Here is a 20,123-nt window from a genome sequence, read left to right as displayed (position 1 = left end):
TTGTGGGAGTGCCCCCAGAGATTTGGGGGTATCCCTGGCATTTATGAGTGCACCCTGGGATTCTTGGGGCACTCCTGGGGCTTGCGGCATGTCTCAGAAACAGTGAGGACACTGCTAGGATTATGGGGGCATCTGGGGAGCTGTGAGAGTGCCCCAGGGTCTATGAGGGTGTCTCAGAACACCTCTAAGTTGTGCTGAGAAGCCTCGGGATTTGGGGGTACCCCTGGACTTCTTGTGTGGGGTTGTCTCAGGGACAGTGAGGGTGCTCCTTGGGATTCTGAGGGACTGTGGGGTGGCTCCTGGGGCTTGTGGGTCCTGTCAACACCACGGGGAGTTTGCAGGAGTGTCCCCAGAGATTTGGGGGTGTCCCTGGTGTTTGTGGGGACGCGTCCGGCGATTGTGAGGACATCAGAGCCAATGCGGGCGGCTTTGGGGTCTGCGGGGGAGTCCCTGCCAAAGCCGTGCGGGCGCCCCAGACCCGCCCCGCCTTGGAGGCGGCTCCAGCGCGAAGCCGGAAGGGCCGAGGCAATAGGGCGGGGTAGGGCCCGCGGGCCCGGGGCTGGGCAGGCGGCCTGCGTGGGCCTCGCGGGGTGGGCGGCGCAGCTCCCCAGCGCCCGCCGAGGGGGGCCGCCCTGCGGCCATGGCACGGCCGCGCGGCCTAGGCCGCATCCCGGAGCTGCAGCTGGTGGCCTTCCCGGTGGCGGTGGCGGCTGAGGACGAAGCGTTCCTGCCCGAGCCCCTGGCCCCGCGCGCGCCCCGCCGCCCGCGTTCGCCGCCCTCCTCGCCGGTCTTCTTCGCCAGCCGGTCCCCAACTTTCTGCAGGCGCCTTCGGCTTCTCCGCAGCTTCCAGGATTTGAGCCGCCAGGCGTGGGCTGGGGCTGGGTAAGTGCAGCGCTGGTGGCCGTGGGTTCAAGTCGCCCCTGGCCACCTGGCGCGCGCCGAGGTCTGGGGTTCTTGGCTCACTCTTTACAGCCTCACTTTCCTCTTCTGTCACATAGCAGCGATCAAAATCATCCCTGCCCGCGAGGGTTGCCGTGGAGACCTCTGATAGGGCATGCAGTAGAAATTTAATAAATGTTGCATCCCTCCCACTTCCTGTGCAAACCTGAAGCTGCGGTCAGGCTTTGGAGGAGTGAGGGCGACCTGCCATCCAGGTCATGTGTTCATCCTGGGGATATGTATTCAGTTCTGTCAGCCTCAGTCTACTGGCCTGTGAAATGGGGCCAGTCATGCCCTCTGGGGGTGGCCGTTTGGTGAGGCTTGGTGTCACTCCTTGTACCGGGCCACGGAGGGCAAATGGAAGTTCCCTTTCTGGCCAGACGGGGTGGGCTGCGGGGGCGGGAAGTCTGGGGGTGACAGGCCCCGAGGCCACATCCGGTCTGGCTTTCTAATGTCCTTACATCCTGGAGGCAGAAGTTGGCAGCCCGGAGTTGGGCACTGGCTGGCCCTGGGGGCTTCTCCGGGTCCTCTCCTTCCCGCTCTTCCACCTACTTTACGTGTGCAATTGAGGCACAGACCGAAGGAGGGCACGGCGGGGCAGGACCGGGTCCAGCGACTGGCCCCAGGAACGAAATGGGGCGGGGACAGAAGAGGAGAAGGGGCCGGGGCCTTTGGGAGCCCCGCGTGGGGTCCGCAGGGTGTGTGCAGGGAAATCATTCCCTCTCTCCGGGTCTTTCTCTCTGCGTCCTGCATCTCTGTCTCCACTTCTGTCTCTTCTGTCTCTGTTTAGTCTCTCCTCCCCACCCTTGAGCTGCCCCTTCCCCTCCCCTGGGTTTGTGTCACCCGGCCCCACACTCGGAACGAGTCCCGTTTCCCCGGGGGCGCATGGCGATCAGAGACCTCGAGCGGGCCCAGCTCGACGTCAGCGCGGGGAGGGGGGAAAGGCGGGGCCGGAGGCGGTGGCAGGAGGGCGGGCCTGGAGCCGGGAAACCGGAGCCCCGGGGCACCCCAGAGGCCTAGGAGGGAGGAGACGGGGGAAAGTGTGCGTCCGATTCCGCAGAACCCCTGCAGGGGGAGGCAGACAGAGCGCCCATGCGCTCCCCTCCCCCGTGCAGACGCGGGAACGCCCGACCGCCCGGGGCTGTCCCTGGGGGGGGTCACCAGAGGCGTGGAGGCGGTGCCGGCAGTGGAGGCCGCAGACACCTTGGGCCTGGCCAGCAGCGCGCGCCACACCGCCCTGCCGCCGTCCCCATGCGAGCCCCGACGACAGCGCTTGGCTCCCATGCGCTCCGGTGCAGCGCCCCGGGCCCGGCCCCGGCCCCCTGCCCTGGCACTGCCCCCCACGGGCCCCGAGTCCCTGACCCACTTCTCCTTCAGCGATGAGGATACCCGTCGGCACCCTCAGGGCAGATCTGTCAGGTGGGTGACCCGTGGCCAGTCAGTTCTCTCTTTTAATACTGAAGGGCACTGGCTGTGCTGGGGGTGGGGGGGGGTGCTGAGTCTACTTGGGTGAGTCCCCTAAGTGGCTTCCAGGATCTGGCTGGGGCCCCACCCCCTTTCCTGGCCCTAAAGGCCTGGGGTGCTGCTGAAGGCTTCTTGAAGATGGTGGCCCCCAAAGTGGGTGCTGGGTCCATTCCTGCCTATCCAAGGTGGGACTCATCACCCTCTTTGTGCCCCTAAACCTGGGCTTCTGGCATTCACTTTGACTGCAACTATGGGTGTCCAGCGTCACCTGGGCTCCACTCCCAGGCCACTGGCCTAGAACCAGGTCCCTAAGTCCCTGCCTGGCTCAGTGTCACCAGCCTTACCTTCCCCACCCCCTCTCATGCTGGAGCTGCCCGGCTCTAAACCAAGCTGGGTTGGGGGTGGGGTGGGGAGATTCTGGGATGCATGGAGGGTATTTAGAATAGGCTGGACTGAGCTGGGGCTGTGGGTTCTGAGAATTCTCAGGGGTTTCTAGCCTTGTTCTTGCTTTCCTGCTTCATGGTCTCTAACACAGGCACGCACACAGAGCCGCACACAGGGCAATCCGGGTCGCCTGGTGTTTACCGTACTAGGTGTGGGTCTTCTGGCTGCACCAAGAGGACCCTGCAGTTGACTCATAGCCGCACACAGGTGACACACAGACCACAGCAACCCTGGCCCACCCCTCACACATCCTCGTCTACACTGCGTTCCTCCACAGTGAGGAACTCTGTGAGAGTGAGACACACTCTCACCAAAATACACACCCAGGGCCCACACGTGTTCCTGCAAGCTGGACTCCCACCTGCACGAGATACACATAGGAATGCACCTCATGCCCACACAAGGGTCAGGGACTGTCACAGTATCAGTGCGACACGGTCTCATGAAGTCACCCAGACTCAGAAATACACAGATAAAGACACAGAGATGCACACAGGCACCCATGAGCACCCAGCTCCTGCTCACACAGGCAGATATGCGATGCCACAGAGATGTCTACGTGCGATGCCCGGGGGCACACAGACCTCCCTCTCCCCCAGACTCTTACATACTCAGCCCCCCAAACAGCTGTGTCACCTGGCACCACGCGCCTGCCTGGGAGACACACACCAGTACCCGCCTTCAACCTCTGTGTGACCTTCACAAAGCAAATGCCAGGCCTTTCCATAAAGGCTGCCTGGCACCACCTACAAGTGAGTCAGGTGGAACAGCACGGGGAGCCAGGGGAGACACCAGACCTGCCTGCTCTGTGAGCCCCGGGGTAAGACACTCCACGCAGCTTTGTAGCTAAGCTGCCTGGGTTCAAATCCATGTTCTAGGCCGGGTGTGGTGGCTCATGCCTGTAATCCCAGCACTTTGGGAGGCTGAGGTGGGAGGATGGCTTGAGCCCAGGAGTTCGAGACCAGCCTGGGTAACATAGCAACACCCTCATCTCTATAAAATAAATAAATTTTAAAAGAAATCCATGCTCTGCTACTAATACCCATGGCATTCATCCTTTCTGTGCCTCAGTTTCTTCCTTTCCTTTCCTTTTCCTCCTTCCTTCCTTCTTTCCTTTCCTTTCCTTTCTTTCCTTTTCTTTTCTTTTGACAGGGTCTCGCTCTGTCACCCAGACTGGAGTGCAGTGGAGCGGTCTTGGCCTACTGCAACCTCTGCCTCCCTGGTTCAAGCAATTCTCGAGCCTCAGCCTCCTGAGTAGCTGGAATTACAGGTGTACGCCACCAGAGCCCAGCTAATTTTTTTGTATATTTAGTTGAGACGGGGTTTCTCTTTGGTGGACAGGCTGATCTCAAATTCCTGGCCCCAAGTGATCCATCTGCCTTGGCCTCCCAAAGTGCTGGGATTATAGGCATGAACCACCGTACCCGGCCTCAGTTTCTTTCTCTGGGAAATGGAGCATTAATGCATGTTACAGTATAGCACAATGCCTAGAATGTGGCCTTCACATAAGTTTGGTTTTTTTTTCTTTCTTGAGATGGAGTCTCACTCTGTCACCCAGGCTGGGCTGGAGTGCAGTGGTACGATCTCAGCTCACTGCAATCTCCACCTCCTGGGTTCAAGCAATTCTGCCTCAGACTCCCAAGTAGCTGGGATTACAAGCGCCCCGCCACCACACCTGGCTAACTTTTGTATTTTTAGTAGAGACGGGGTTTCCCCATGTTGGCCAGGCTGGTCTCGAACTCCTGACCTCAAGTAATCTGCCTGCCTCGGCCTCCCAAAGTACTGGGATTACAGGCGTGAGCCACTGTGCCGGGTCATAAAGCACTTTCGTAGTGTCAGGCACACAGCAAGCATTCAATAAATGTCTTGTTATTATTACTCTATGCCTGAAAGGATCTAACCTGGCACCTAGGACACAGCAGATGCTCAATAAATGGACATTATCGGCTGGAGTGGTGGCTCACGCCTATAATCCCAGCACTTTGGGAGGCTGAGGTGGGTGGATCACCTGAGTTCAGGAGTTCAAGACCAGCCTGGCCAACATGGTGAAACCCATCTCTACTAAAAATACAAAAATTAGCCAGGTGTAGTGGCGCACGCCTGTAATCCCAGCTACTCGAGAGACTGAGTCAGGAGAATCGCTTGAGCCGGGCGGCAGAGGTTGTGGTGAGCTGAGATTGCATCACTGCACTCCAGCCTGGGCGACAGAGCGAGACTCCATCTCAAAAAAAAATAAATAAATAGACATTATCATCAAAGGCCCAAACTGATGATCTATGATTATCTCACCTTTAGAGTGGGTTTTTTGTTGTTGTTGTTATTGTTTTTGTTTTTTTGAGATGGAGTCTCGCTCTGTCACCCAGGCTGGAGTGCAGTGGCTCGATCTTGGCTCACTGCAATCTCTGCCTCCTGGGTCCAAGCGATTCTCCTGTGCCTCAGCCTCCTAAGTAGCTGGGACCAAAGGCTCCCCGCCAGCACGCCCGGCTAATTTTTGTATTTTTAGTAGAGATGAGATTTCACCATGTTGGTCAGACTGGTCTTGAACTCCTGACCTCATGATCCGCCCACCTTGACCTCCCAAAGTGCTGGGATTACAGACATGAGCCACTGTGCCCGGCCTCTTTTTTTTTTTTTTTTGAGATAGGGTCTCACTGTATCGCCCAGGCTGGAGTGTAGTGGTACGATCACAGTTCACTGCAGCCTCAAAATCCTGGTCTCAAGCAATCATCTTGCATCAGCCTCTTGAGTAGCTGGGACTATAAGCATGCACCACCATGCTCAGCTAACTTCTTAATTTTTTGTAGAGATAGGGTCTTGCTATGTTGCCCAGGCTGGTCTCAAACTCCTGGCCTTAAGTGATCCTCCCACCTCAGCTTCTCAAAGTGCTGGGAGTTTAGGCATGAGCCATCCTGCTTGGCCCATTTTATCCATTTTCGAGTGTATAGTTCAGTGGCATTAATTACATTCACATTGTTGTGCAACCATCACCACTATCCATCTCCAGGACTTTTTTTTTTTTCTTGAGATAGGGTCTCACTCTATCTCCCAGACTGGAATACAGTGGCACTATCACTGCTCACTGCTGTCTCAAACTCCAGGGCTCAGGTGATCGTCCCACCTCAGCCTCCTGAGTAACTGGGACCACAGGCACACACCATCATGCCTTGCTAATTTTTTTCATTTTTTGTAGAGATGGGTCCTTGCCACATTTCCCAGGCTGGTGTCGAACTCCTGGGCTCAAGCGATCCTCCTGCGTGGGCCTCCCAAAGTGCTGGATTACAGGTGCGAGCCACCTCACCCAGCCTCCAAGACTTTTTTTTTCTTTCTTTTTTTTTTTTGTGACTGAGTCTCGCTCTGTCACCCAGGCTGGAGTGCAGTGGCGCAATATTGGCTCACTGTAAACTTCACCTCCCGGGTTCAAGCGATTCTCCTGCTTCAGCCTCCCAAGTAGCTGGGATTACAGGCACGCACCACCACACCTAGCTAATTTTTATATTTTTATTACAGACGGGGTTTCATCATGTTGGTCAGGATGATCTCACTCTCCTGACCTTGTGATCCGCCTGCCTCTGCCTCCCACAGTGCTGGGATTACAGGCGTGAGCCACCGCACCTGGCCAGGAATTTTTAATGTTCTCAGACTGAAACTTTAAGCACAAACACACCATTTCCCTAACTCCCCCAGCCCCTGGCGCCCACTCTTCTACTTTCTGTCTCCGAGTTTGAGTACTCCAGGGCCCTCATGTAAGTGGAATTTCCTGCACACTATTTGTCTTTTTCTGACCGGCTTATTTTACTGAGCATAATGTGTTCTTTTTTTTTTTCTTTTCTTTTTTTTTTTTGAGACAGAGTTTCGCTCTTGTTGCCCAGACTGGAGTGCAGTGGCCCAATCTCGGCTCACTGCAACCTCCGCCCTCCCAGGTTCAAGCAATTCTCCTGCCTCAGCCTCTAGAGTAGCTGGGATTACAGGCATGCGCCACCACTCCCAGCTAATTTTGTATTTTTAGTAGAGACAGGGTTTCTCCAGTTTGGTCAGGCTGGTCTCGAACTCCCAACCTCAGGTGATCTGCCCGCCTCATCGTCCCAAAGTGCTGGGTCACTGAGCATGTTTTCAAGATTCATCCATGTTGTAGCCTGTGTCAGAATTCCCTTCCTTTTTAAGGCTGAATTCTATTCCATTGAATGGATATAACAAATTTTGTTGATGCATTCATCTGTTGATGGACACATCAGTCACTTCTACCTTTTAGCCATTGTGAATTATGCTGCTGTGAACATGGGTGTACATGTATCTGCTTGAGATCCCTGCTTTCAATTCTTCTGGGGATAGACCTAGGAGTGGGATTGCTGGGTTGTGTGGTGATTCTACCCGTTTGTTTGTTTTGCGGGTTTTTCATTTGTTTGGTTGGTCGGTTTTTGACACAGAGTCTCGCTCTGTTGGCCAGGCTGGAGTGCAGTGGCGCCATCTCGGTTCACTGCAACCTCTGTCTCCAGGGTTCAAGCGATTCTCCTGCTTCAGCCTCCTGAGTAGCTGGGACTACAGGTGCCTGCCACCATGCCCAGCTGATTTTTGTATTTTTAGTAGAGATGGGGTTTCACCATGTTGGCCCGGCTGGTCTTGAACTCCAGACCTCAGGTAATCCGCCCGCCTCGGCCTCCCAAAATGCTGGGATTATACCTGTTTTTGATTGGGGTTACAGTGGTTCTCTCAACAGCAGGTAGGAATGGATTGTTTGTGAGTGGGGAGGAATCAGAGCAGCAGAGAGACCTGATCGGAAGGGTTAGTGAAGCAGGTGAGAGAAGAGGCAATGTGACCTCAGGGATGCGAAGAGTCCAGGCCTTCAACAAGGTCTCTCTCTGGAACTCAAATCTGAGGCCCAGGAGGCAGGTCAGAGGCTAAGAGATGGGGTGGATGGAGGTAGGAGTGCCTCCTGGCTCCACAGCCCCTTCTCTTGGAGTGAAGAGACCAGCTCTCTGGAGGGGAGAGCAATTGGCAAACAGGACGCGGGTAAAGGCCAGTTACAAGTGGCATCCTGGAGAGAAGGTGGCTCAGGACACAGCTGTCCCCAAAATACCCTCCTTGGCATTGCATGCAGGGGATAGAGGAACCCCAAGATCTTCAAAAGTAAAAGTCCCTTCAGGAACCATCCTAATAGGCGTGACATGGTATCTCCTTTTTATCTTTTTTGAGACGGAGTCTTGCTCTGTCACCCAGGCTGGAGTACAGTGGTGCAATCTCAGTTCACTGCAGCCTCCGTCACCTGGGTTCAAGCAATTCTCCTTCCTCAGCCTCCTGAGTACCTGGGATTACAGGCACCCACCACCACACCCAGCTAATTTTTGTATTTCTAGTAGAGACAGGGTTTCGGCATGTTGGCCAGGCTGGTCTCGAACTCCTGACCTCAAGTGATCCACCCACCTTGCCTCCCAAAGTGCTGGGATTACAGGCATGAGCCACCTCGCCAGGCTCGTATCTCTTTCTTTCGATTTGCATTTCCCTGATGAGTGATGTTAAGGATTTTTTTTCATGTGCTTATTGACTGTTTGAATATCTTTTCTGCAGAAATGCCTATTTAAGTCCTTTGTCTATTATGTCCAATTGTTTATTATTTATTATTTTGAGACAGTGTCTCACTCTGTTGCCCAGTCTGGTGTGCAGTGGCACAATGTCAGCTCACTGCAGTCTCTGCCTCCTGGGTTTAAGTGATTCTCCCACCTCAGCTTCCTAGTAGGTGGGATTACAGGTGGTGAGAGCCACCACGCCCGGCTAATTATTTTATTTTATTTATTTATTTATTTATTTTTTGAGACGGAGTCTCGCTCTGCTGCCCAGGCTGGAGTGCAGTGGCCGGATCTCAGCTCACTGCAAGCTCCATCTCCCGGGTTTACGCCATTCTCCTGCCTCAGCCTCCCGAGTAGCTGGGACTACAGGCGCCCGCCACCTCGCCCGGCTAGTTTTTTGTATTCTTTTAGTAGAGACGAGGTTTCACCGTGTTAGCCAGGATGGTCTCGATCTCCTGACCTCGTGATCCGCCCGTCTCGGCCTCCCAAAGTGCTGGGATTACAGGCTTGAGCCACCGCGCCCGGCCTAATTATTTTATTTATTATTATTATTATTATTATTATTTTTTTTTTTTTTTTTTGAGACGGAGTCTGGCTCTGTCGCCCGGGCTGGAGTGCAGTGGCCGGATCTCAGCTCACTGCAAGCTCCGCCTCCCAGGTTCACGCCATTCTCCTGCCTCCGCCTCCCAAGTAGCTGGGACTACAGGCGCCCGCCTCGTCGCCCGGCTAGTTTTTTGTATTCTTTAGTAGAGACGGGGTTTCACCGTATTAGCCAGGATGGTCTCTATCTCCTGACCTTGTGATCCGCCTGTCTCGGCCTCCCAAAGCGCTGGGATTACAGGCTTGAGCCACTGCGCCCGGCCTATTATTATTATTTTTTGAGCTGGAGTTTTGCTCTGTCACCCAGGCTGGAGTGCAGTGGCATTATCTCAGCTCACTGCAAGCTCTGCCTCCCGGGTTCACACCATTCTCCTGTCTCAGCCTCCTAAGTAGCTGGGATTACAGGCCCCCGCCACCATGCCTGGATAATTTTTGAATTTTTAGTAGTGACAAGGTTTCACCATGTTAGCCAGGTTGGTCTTGAACTCCTGACCTCAGGTGATCCGCCCGCCTCGGCCTCCCAAAGTGCTGGGATTACAGGCATGAGCCACTGCGCCCAGCCTTGAGTTAATTTCTGTATGTGGTCCAACTCTTCAGTTTTCCCAGCACCACCGTTTTCAAAAGAGTTCTTTCCCCATTGCATAGTCTCTGGGGTTAGACTGGTAGGTAGATTTCAGGCTATGTTCTGACTGGGTACAAGTGGAGAGGCAGAGAGGATAGGAGCCCCCTGCTTCCGCTTTCTAGGTCAGCCTATGGAGAGTCACCATAAGACTTTACTGGAATAGTCTCTCTACTAAGAAATAAGTTTGAAATCTCTTAAGCCTGCCGGGTGCCTAGAATCCCAGCACTTTGGGAGGCTGAGGTGGGCAGATCACTTGAGACCAGGAGTGTGAAACCAGCCTGGCCAACACAGTGAAACGCTGACTCTACTAAAAATACAAAAATTAGCCAGACGTGCTGGTGCATACCTGTAATCCCAGCTACCCAGGAGGCTGAGGCAGGAGAATCGCTTGAACCCAGAAGGCAGAGGTTGCAGTGAACCGAGATCATGCCACTGCACTCCAGATTGGGCGACAGAGTGAAATCCTGTCTCAAAAACAACACAAAGCAAAACAAAAATGTATAAGAAGACACGTTTTGGCCAGGCGCGGTGGCTCAAGCCTGTAATCCCAGCACTTTGGGAGGCCGAGACGGGCGGATCACGAGGTCAGGAGATCGAGACCATCCTGGCTAACATGGTGAAACCCCGTCTCTACTAAAAAATACAAAAAAAAACTAGCCGGGCGAGGTGGCGGGCGCCTGTAGTCCCAGCTACTCGGGAGGCTGAGGCAGGAGAATGGCGTGAACCTGGGAGGCGGAGCTTGCAGTGAGCTGAGATCCGGCCACTGCACTCCAGCCTGGGTGACAGCGAGACTCCATCTCAAAAAAAAAAAAAAAAAAAAGACACGTTTTGAGTTAGGCATAGTGTCTCATGTCTGTAATCCCAGCACTGTGGGAGGCCAAAGCAGGAGGATCTCTTGAGCCCAGGAGTTACAAACTATCCTGGGAACATATTACTATTACTATATTACATATTACCTTATTACTATAATTACTAATTACATATTACCTTGTTACTGTTATTACATATTATATTACTATTATTACATATTACAAGTTACTAATATACATAATAGTAATATTACATATTACATATTGCTATTTTTACATATTACTAATATATGTAGTATTAGTAATATTACATATTACTATTATTACATATTACCTATTACTACAAAAAATTCAAAAATTATCTGGGTGTGGTGGCACATGCCTATAGTCCCAGCTACTCAGGAGGCTGAGGTCGGGGGATTGCTAGAGCCCAGGAGGTTGCAGTGAGCTATGATGGTGCCACTGCACTCCAGCCTGGGCAACAGAATGAGACGCCATCACTAAATGATAAGCTGCAAACTTGGAGAAAAATACATGATAAGGGATTTGTATCCAGAATATATAATGGGCCAGCCACGGTGGCTCACGCCTGTAATCCCAGTGCTTTGGGAGGCCGAGGCAGGTGAATAATTTGAGGCCAGGAGCTCAGGACCAGCCTGGCCAACATGGTGAAAGCCTGTCTCTACTAAACATACAAAAATTAGTTGGGCATGGTGGCGTGGGCCTGTAATCGCAGCTACTTGGGGAGACTGAGGCAGGAGAGCCACTTGAACCCAGGAACCAGAGGTTGCAGTGAGCCAAGATCGCGCCACTGCACTGCAGCCTGGGCGACAGAGGGAGACTCCCTGTTAAAACATAAATAAATAAAATAAATAAAAAACAGAATATGTAGTGAATCCTTAAAACTCAATAATCAGGAGACAAACAACTGGAAAGGAAGGGTTTCTGTCCTGTCTACAGCTGTGTTCTTGTTATTGTATTTCCATTCCAGCCACACCAGCAAAAAAATCATATCCTGCCTCAGGGCCTTTGCACTTGCAGTTCCCTCTGCCTGGTTTGATTTTTCCTACTTCCTACCTCCTAACTCGTGGCTGGCTCCTTCTCATCCTTCAGGCCTTTCTGAGATGTCACTTCTTCAGAGAGGCCCGTCCCGACCCCAGCATGGTGCAATCTAGTTCATGTAGCCATTTATTCATATGTTCAATGATTCACTCAATGAACTGTTTTTTTTTTTTTTTTTTTGAGATGGAGTCTCGCTCTGTTGCCCAGGCTGGAGTGCAGTGGTGCCATCTCGAGTGCTAATTTTTTGTATTTTTAGTAGAGACGGGGTCTCACCGTGTTAGCCAGGATGGTCTCGATCTCCTAACCTCCTAATCTGCCCGCTTCGGCCTCCCAGAGTGCTGGGATTGGATTATAGGCGTGAGCCACCGCACCCGGCTAATTTATATATTTTTTATTTTTATTTTTTCTGAGACGGAGTCCCTCTCTGTTGCCCAGGCTGGAGTGCAGTGGTGCGATCTCGGCTGACTGTAGCCTCTGCCTCCCAGGTTCATGCAATTCTCCTGCCTCAGACTCCCCAGTAGCTGGGACTACAGGTGTGCATCACCACGCCCAACTAATTTTTTGTATTTTTAGTAGAGACAGGGTTTCACCAAGTTGACCAGGCTGGTCTTAAACTCCTGACCTCAGGTGATCCACCCACCTCAGCCTCCCAAAGTGTTGGGATTACAGGCGTGAGCCACCGTGCCCAGCTTAATAAACATTTACTAGGCATTTACAGTGTACCAGGCCATCTCCTCAGCCCCAAAGACAGAGCAAACAAAGTAGATGAAAATTCCTGCTCTAGCCAGGCATGGTGGCTCATGCCTGTGTTCCCAGCACTTTGGGAGACCAAGGCAGGAGGATCCCTCAAGCCCAGGAGTTCGAGTCCAGTCTGGGCAACATAGTGAGACCCCCCCCAGTCTCTACAAAAAAATTAGCCGTGGGCTGGGCGCAGTGGCTCATACCTGTAATTGTAGCACTTTGGGAGGCCAAGGTGAGCGCATTGCTTGAACCCAGATGTTCCAGACCTACCTGGACAACATGGTAAGACCCCCATCTCTACAAAAAATAACAAAATTTATCTGGGGGTGGTGGCATGTACCTGTAGACCCAGCTGCTTGGGAGGCTGAGGTGGGAGGATCTCTTAAGCCAGGGAGGTGGAGGTTGCATTGAGCTGAGATTGTGCCATTGCACTCCAGCCTGGGCAACAGAATGAGACCCTGTCTCACCAAAAAAAAAAAAAAAAAAAAAAAAAATTAGCTGAGCTTTCTGGTATACACCTGTAGTCCCAGCTACATGGGAGACTGAGTTGGAAGATAGCTTGAGCCCAGGAGATTGAGGCTGCAGTGAGCTGTGATTGCCCTATAGGACTCCGGCCTGGGCGATAGAGCAAGACTTCGTCTCAGGAAAACACTAGGCTAGGCGCGGTGGTTCATGCCTGTAACCCCAGCACTTTGGGAGGCCGAGGTGGGTGGATTACTTGAGGTCTGGAGTTCGAGACCAGCCTGGTGAACATGGTAAAATCCTGTCTCTACTAAAAATACAAAAATTAGCCAGGTGTGGTGGCAGGTGCCTGTAATCCCAGCTACTCGGGAGGCTGAGGCAGGAGAATTGCTTGAACCCAAGAGGTGGAGGTTGCAATGAGCCAAGATCCCACCACCGCACTCCAGTTTGCGTGACAGAGCAAGACTGTCTCAAAAAAAAAAAAAAAAAAGATAAATATAGTTTATGTCAAGTAAGTAGTGTGATTTTAGTTTGTGTGTGTGTGTTTTAAGGAAGAGAAATGGAAAGTATTGGGCCAGGCGCGGTGGCTCACACCTGTAATCACAGCATTTTGTGAGGCTGAGGCGGGCGGATCATCTGAGGCTGGGAGTTCGAGACCAGCCTGACCAGCATGGAGAAACCCCATCTCTACTAAAAACACAAAATAGGCTGGGCGCCGTGGATCACTCCTGTAATCCCAGCACTTTGGGAGGCCAAGGCGGGTGGATCACCTGAGTCAGGAGTTCGAGACCAGCCTGACCAACACGGTGAAACCCCGTCTCTACTGAAAATACAAAATTAACCAGGTGTGGTGGCGCATGCCTGTAATCCCAGCTACTAGGGAGGCTGAGGCCGGAGAATCGCTTGAACCCAGGAGGCGGAGGTTGCGGTGAGCTGAGATTGCACCATTGCACTCCACCCTGGGCAACAAGAGTGAAACTCTGTCTCGAAAAAAAGAAAAAAATATGTTATGGTTAAAATTTTAGCTGGGTTGGTCAGGGGAGGCTTCTCTGTGGTGGTGACATTTGAGCAGAGGCCTGAAGGAGGGAAGGAGGAGCCGCTGCAAATCTGGGCTGGAGAAATAGCCTGTGCAAAGGCTCTGAGGCAGGACTATGTCTGAGTTTTTTTTTTTTGAGATGGAGTCTTGCTCTGTTGCCCAGGCTGGAATGCAGTGGCGAGATCTCGGCCCTCACTGCAACCTCCACCTCCTGGGCTCAAGCGATTCTCCTGCCTCAGCCTCTCAAGTAGCTGGGATTACAGGCACCCACCACCACACCTGGCTAATTTTTGTATTTTTATTAGAGATGGGGTTTTGCCATGTTAGCCAGGCTGGTCAAGAACTCCTGACCTCTAGTGATCCGCCCACCTCGGCCTCCCAAAGTGCTGGGGTTACAGGCGTGAGCCACCTCGCCTGGCCTGTGTGAGATTTTTAAGGAATAGTGAGGAGGCCATTGTGGCTGGAGCAGAATTAGTGAGGGGGGAAGGGGAAGTCATGGGACAAGAACTGTGAGCTGCATTGAGGACTTTGGATTTTGCCCAGAGTAAGGTGGGATCCATAGAAGGTTCTTTTTTTTTTTTTTTTGAGACGGAGTCTGGCTCTGTCTCCCGGGCTGGAGTGCAGTGGCGCGATCTCGGCTCACTGCAATCTCCGCCTCCCGGGTTCACGCCATTCTCCTGCCTCAGCCTCCTGAGTAGCTGAGACTACAGGCGCCGCCACCACGCCCAGCTAGTTTTTTTTTGTTTTTTTTTTTTTTTTTTTTTTGAGACGGAGTCTGGCTCTGTCCACCAGGCTGGAGTGCAGTGGCGCTATCTCAGCTCACTGCAAGCTCCGTCTCCCAGGTTCCCGCCATTCTCCTGCCTCAGCCTCCCAAGTAGCTGGGACTACAGGTGCCCGCCACAGCGCCCGGCCTTTTTTTTGTATTTTTAGTAGAGACGGGGTTTCACCGTGGTCTCGATCTCCTGACCTTGTGATCCGCCCGCCTCGGCCTCCCAAAGTGCTGGGATTACAGGCGTGAGCCACCGCGCCCGGCCTTTTTTTGTATTTTTTTTAGTAGAGACGGGGTTTCACCGTGTTAGCCAGGATGGTCTTGATCTCCTGACCTCGTGATCCGCCCGTCTTGGCCTCCCAAAGTGCTGGGATTACAGGCTTGAGCCACCGCGCCCGGCCCATAGAAGGTTCTTAGCAGAGGTAGGACTTAACCACATTCAGGTGTTTCCAAGCTCCCCCTGGCAGCCATTGAAGAAAGACTAGGGGTTGAAAACAGGACATGGGTACCAGGGCAGAGGTGAATGCAACCAGCCCTGGCTAGGGATGAGGGGAGCTGGCCAAGGAGTGGGTGAGAAGTAGACAGATTCTGGACAGATTTTCACAGCAAGGCTGATTTGAGGTGCAAAGGAAAGAGTGAATGATCCCATAAATTTTGACCTTGGGGTGTCCCCACCACAGCAGTGGAGATGGGTGCACCGGTGCATGCCGGTGCGCAACAAGTTTCATCTTTGCCATTCTGTGTCTCCCATCTCTTTTAGGGTATCAGTCTTTCTTCTTCTTCTTCTTTTTTTTTTTTTTTTGAGACGGAGTCTCACTCTGTCACCTAGGCTGGAGTGCAATGGTGCAATCTCGGCTCACTGCAAGCTCCGCCCCCTGGGTTCATGCCATTCTCCTGCCTCAGCCTCCCGAGTAGCTGGGGTATCTGTCTTTCTTTAACATCCTCCACTTGGTTGGGCGCAATGGCCCAGGCCTGTAATTCCAGCACTTTGGGAGGCCAAGGAGGGAGGATCACGTGAGGCCAGGAGTTTGAGACCAGCCTGGCCAACATGGTGGAACTCCGTCTCTACTAAAAAGACAAAAATTAGCCAGGCGTGGTGGTGCGTGTCTGTAATCCCAGCTACTCAGGAGGCTGAGGCACAAGAACCACTTGAATTCAGGAGGTGGAGGTTGCAGTGAGCCAAGATCGTGCCACTGCACTACTCCAGCCTGGGCCACAGAGCGAGACCATGTCTCAAAAAAAAAAAAAAAATTATCCACCTGAATCTTTGCCAGGAATTCCCTTGGTCTCCTCATTCCCTCCCACTCCTTTTTTCCTTTGAGACGGTGTCTTGCTCTGTCACCCAGGCTGGAGTGCAGTGGCGCGATATTGGCTCACTGCAACCTCCACTTCCTAGGTTCAAGGGATTCTCATGCCTCAGCCTCCCGAGTAACTGGGATTACAGACACCTGCCACCATGCCTGGCTAATTTTTGTATTTTCAGTGGAGACAGGGTTTCATCATGTTGGCCAGTCTGGTCTTGAACTCCTCAAGTGATCTGCCCCGCCTTGGCCTCCCAAAGTGCTGGGATTACAGGCGTGAGGCGTGAGCCACCATGGTTGCCCTCCTCATTCCTCTTAACCTCCGTCACAGCGTTTCAGCTTCCTGACCCTTCTTCTCACCTATCCCCTGCAGCTTCGAGGCAGAGAATGGGCCGACACCACCTCCCGGCCGCAGCCCCCTGGACTCGCAGGCGAGCCCAGGACTCGTGCTACATGCCGGGGCGGCCACCAGCCAGCGCCGGGAGTCCTTCTTGTACCGCTCAGACAGCGACTATGACATGTCACCCAAGACCATGTCCCGGAACTCATCAGTCACCAGCGAGGCGTGAGCATCCCCCTGCCCACATGCCAGTTCCCCCAGGCCTCATCCTGCTGGAAGCTGCCCTTCCCAGCAAGGAGTGGGGGGGCACCCACCCCTATCCTGCTCAACACCCCCAACCTGTCCTCCCCAGTGAAGAGTAAGCAGCCCCCTGCCTCTGCTATAAAGGACTCAGTTCCTCTTTTTTTTTTTTTTTTGACGGAGTCTCGCTCTGTTGTCCAGGCTGGAGTGCAGAGGTGCGATCTCAGCTCACTGCAACCTCCGCCTCCTGGGTTCAAGTGATTCTCCTGCCTCAGCCTCCCCAGTAGCTGGGATTACAGGCACCCGCCATCATACCTGGCTAATTTTGTATTTTTAGTAGAGACAGCGTTTCACTATGTTGGCCAGGCTGGTCTCAAACTCCTGACCTCAGGTGATTCACCTGCCTCGGCCTCCCAGAGTGCTGGGATTACAGGCATGAGCCACCGTGCCTGGCCTCAGTTCCTTTTTTAAAAAATATATTAAAATAGTGATCAGGTCTCACTATGTTGCCTAGACTGGTCTTAAACTCCTGGGCTCAAGTGATCCTCCCACCTCAGCCTCCCAAAGTGCTGGGATTGCAGGCATGAGCCACCCCGCCTGCCCTCAGTTATTTTATAGCGTGTCCAGCCAGAAAGGTGTGAGTGCCCACCCACTGCGTCCTCCCACAGTGTGTGCATCTCACCTGACCCACCCCCCGCCCTTCCCCCAGGTTTTCCTGAGCTAACCCCTCTTATCGTGACACTTGTTGAGGTGTGAGCTCCCCCTGAACCTGCTCTGCCTCTTCCTCTCTCACTGGGTTCCTCCAGGTTTTGCCCCCAGCCATTGCTGTGCACACCTCAGCCCCCTTGGTCCCCTTCCTGTTCACTGCTCCCTCATCAAGCCCCGCCCTTGCAACATATTCACCTCAGGTCAGGCTTGGAAGCTCACACTCATAATCCTAGCACGTTTGGAGGCTGAGGCAGAAGGATTGCTTGAGCTCAGGAGTCTGAGACCAGCCTGGCCAACATAGCAAGACTTCATCTCTTTTTTTGTTTTTGAGATGAAATCTCGCTCTGTCACCAGGCTGGAGTGCAGTGGCACAATCTTGGCTCACTGCAACCTCTGCCTCCCGGGTTCAAGCGATTCTCCTGCCTCAGCCTCCCAAGTAGCTGAGACTACAGGCGTGCGTCACCATGCCCAACTAATTTTTGTATTTTTAGTAGAGACGGGGTTTCACCATGTTGGCCAGGATAAGATGTCATCTCTTTATTTTTTTTTTATTTATTACGGTTTTTTTTTTGAGACAGAGTCTCGCTGTGTCGCCCAGGCTGGAGTGCAGTGGCCGGATCTCAGCTCACTGCAAGCTCCGCCTCCCGGGTTTATGCCATTCTCCTGCCTCAGCCTCCGGAGTAGCTGGGACTACAGGCGCCCGCCACCTCGCCTGGCTAGTTTTTTGTATTTTTTTTTTAGTAGAGACGAGGTTTCACCGTGTTATCCAGGATGGTCTCGATCTCCTGACCTCGTGATCCGCCCGTCTCGGCCTCCCAAAGTGCTGGGATTAGAGGCTTGAGCCACCGCGCCCGGCCGTCATCTCTTTAAAATAAAAAATAAATAAAAAGATCAGGCACAGTGGCTCATGCCTGTAATCCCAGCACTTTGGGAGGCCAAAGTGGGCAGATTGTTCCAGGCCAGGAGTTTGAGACCATCCTGGCCAACATGGTGAAACCCCGTCTCTACTAAAAATACCAAAATTAGTGGGGCAAGATGGCACATGCCTGTGATCTCAGCTTCTTGGGAGGCCGAGACAGGAGAATCACTTGAACCTGGGAGGCGGAGGTTGCAATGAGCTGAGATCACGCCACCACACTCCAGCCTGGGTGACAGAGTAAGACTCTGTCTAAAAAACAAAACAAAACAAAACAAAATCCCAACCATATTCACCTCTCCCCTCTGCCCTTTTCCACTTTGTCTCTTCTCCCCCGACCTACCTGAGCCACCCTCCTTGACTGCCATTTCTTCCACGATCAGCTCTGGACACATGTCCACCCTTATGCAGGACAAGTGTTCTTTCCCTAGGTCCCACAGAGTCCCCTCCCTCCCGCTCAGCCTCCCTGGGTCCAGCCTCACAGGGCATCTACCCCAGAGAGCTGATACTCTGCGGACCCCTGACCTGCCTCTGTCCTCAATCACAGGCACGCTGAAGACCTCATCGTAACACCGTTTGCTCAGGTGAGACCTCTTCCCAAATGGTTAAGGAGAGAAGGGGCTCCAATGCTCTGCCACACTTGGGGACAGGGCCCAGCCCTGCTCCCTCCTGGGGGGACCCCAGTCCTCACTGTCGCTCCCTATCCCAGGTGCTGGCCAGCCTCCGGAGCGTCCGTAGCAACTTCTCACTCCTGACCAATGTGCCCGTTCCCAATAACAAGTAAGTGAAGGCTGGGCTGCAACAGCTGTGATCATAAGGTGAAGCATACCCAGGTTTTGCTCTCAGCGCTGCTGTGTGACCTCGGGTGGGCGGGTGACCTCTCTGAACCTCTGTTCGGACAACAGCTCCCAGAGAGCCAGAGAGCCATTGCAGCTCAAGCACCTAAGACACAGAGGTGTTTTTGTTGTTATTGTTTTTTGTTTGTTTGTTTGTTTGTTTTGAGATCAAGTCTCACTCTGTCACCCAGGCTGGAGTGCAGTGGCGTGACCTCGGCTCACTGCAACCTCTGCCTCCCGGGTTCAAGTGATTTTCCTGCCTCAGCCTCTTGGGTAGCTGGGATTACAGGCATGCACCACCACACCGGGCTAATTTTTGTACTTTTAGTAGACTTGGGGTTTTACCATGTTGGCCAGGCTGGTCTCAAACTCCTGACCTCAGGTGATCCACCCACCTCAGCCTCCCAAAGTGCTAGGATTACAGGCGTGAGCCACCGCGCCCAGCCCAGAGGTTTGTATAAATAAAGATTTAGGGGTCTGGATGCATGGTGGTGAGGCCACAGCCACAGTCCCCAGGCCCACCCTGGGCCTTGACACCAAGTTGCTGGGCAAATGGCATTCCATGGTGCTTCTGTTGCCCCTCTGTAAAGTGATGATCACAGCCAAGCGTGCTGGCTCATGCCCATAATCCCAGCACTTTGGGAGGTCAAGGCAGGAGGATCACTTGAATTCAGGAGTTCAAGACCGGCCTGGAGGAAACTAAATAAGACCCTGTCTCTCCAAAAAAACAAAAAAAAATTTAGCCCAGCATCGTGGCATGTGCCTGTGGTTCCCACCTACACAGGAAGCTAAGGCAGGAGGATCATTTTGAGCCCAGCAGGTTGAGGCTGCAGTGAGCCGTGTTCCCACTACTGCACTCCTGCCTGGGTGACAGAGCAAGACCCTGGTTCAAAAAATAGATAAATAAGAGTGGGGATTGCAATGCCTCCTTTAGATAACTGCTGTGAGGAGAGGAGATGATATCTAGAAAGTGCTAGAATATTACCCTGCACGTAAGGGCAGAATACATAGGAGTGGATCTTCATTGTTTTAGGGCAAGAGAGGTGGCTGAGAGCTGCCAGTCCTTCTAGGGGTGGTAGATAGAGACATCCTTAGGGGCTTGGAGGATTTGTGGGGAGTTAGTCAAGAGAGCAGAGATCTTGGAAACCCAGGACCTGATCTTAAAGCAGATCAGCCACGTGGTCTTGAAGAAGCTGTTTCACCTCCTTGAGCCTCAGTTTCCACATCTATACAATGGATTTTTCTGGGGCTCATTGAGGCTGCAGGCAGAGTA

The 20,123-nt window shown here is 53.0% G+C and overlaps 1 protein-coding gene across 7 annotated transcripts in view; it reads left to right on the top strand.

The window, feature by feature from the left end:
- The window catches only part of PDE4A (phosphodiesterase 4A), a 68,790-nt gene that overhangs the window by 27,972 nt on the left and 20,695 nt on the right, over nt 1-20,123 (top strand). For 4 of the 7 annotated variants that reach the window (XM_033199404.1, XM_033199405.1, XM_033199403.1 and 1 more), the window contains 3 exons: nt 16,184-16,375; nt 18,562-18,598; nt 18,724-18,794. In XM_033199404.1, the coding sequence (XP_033055295.1) occupies nt 16,184-16,375; nt 18,562-18,598; nt 18,724-18,794 (300 nt within the window). The other 3 variants (XM_033199407.1, XM_033199408.1, XM_033199410.1) reach the window with 3 other exon arrangements.

This window comes from Trachypithecus francoisi, unplaced genomic scaffold (genome assembly GCF_009764315.1).
Source record: "Trachypithecus francoisi isolate TF-2019V2 unplaced genomic scaffold, Tfra_2.0 Lachesis_group5, whole genome shotgun sequence".
Lineage (NCBI taxonomy): Eukaryota > Metazoa > Chordata > Mammalia > Primates > Cercopithecidae > Trachypithecus > Trachypithecus francoisi.
Note: the sequence above shows the minus strand (reverse complement) of the source record. Positions and strands in the feature narration are given on the sequence as shown.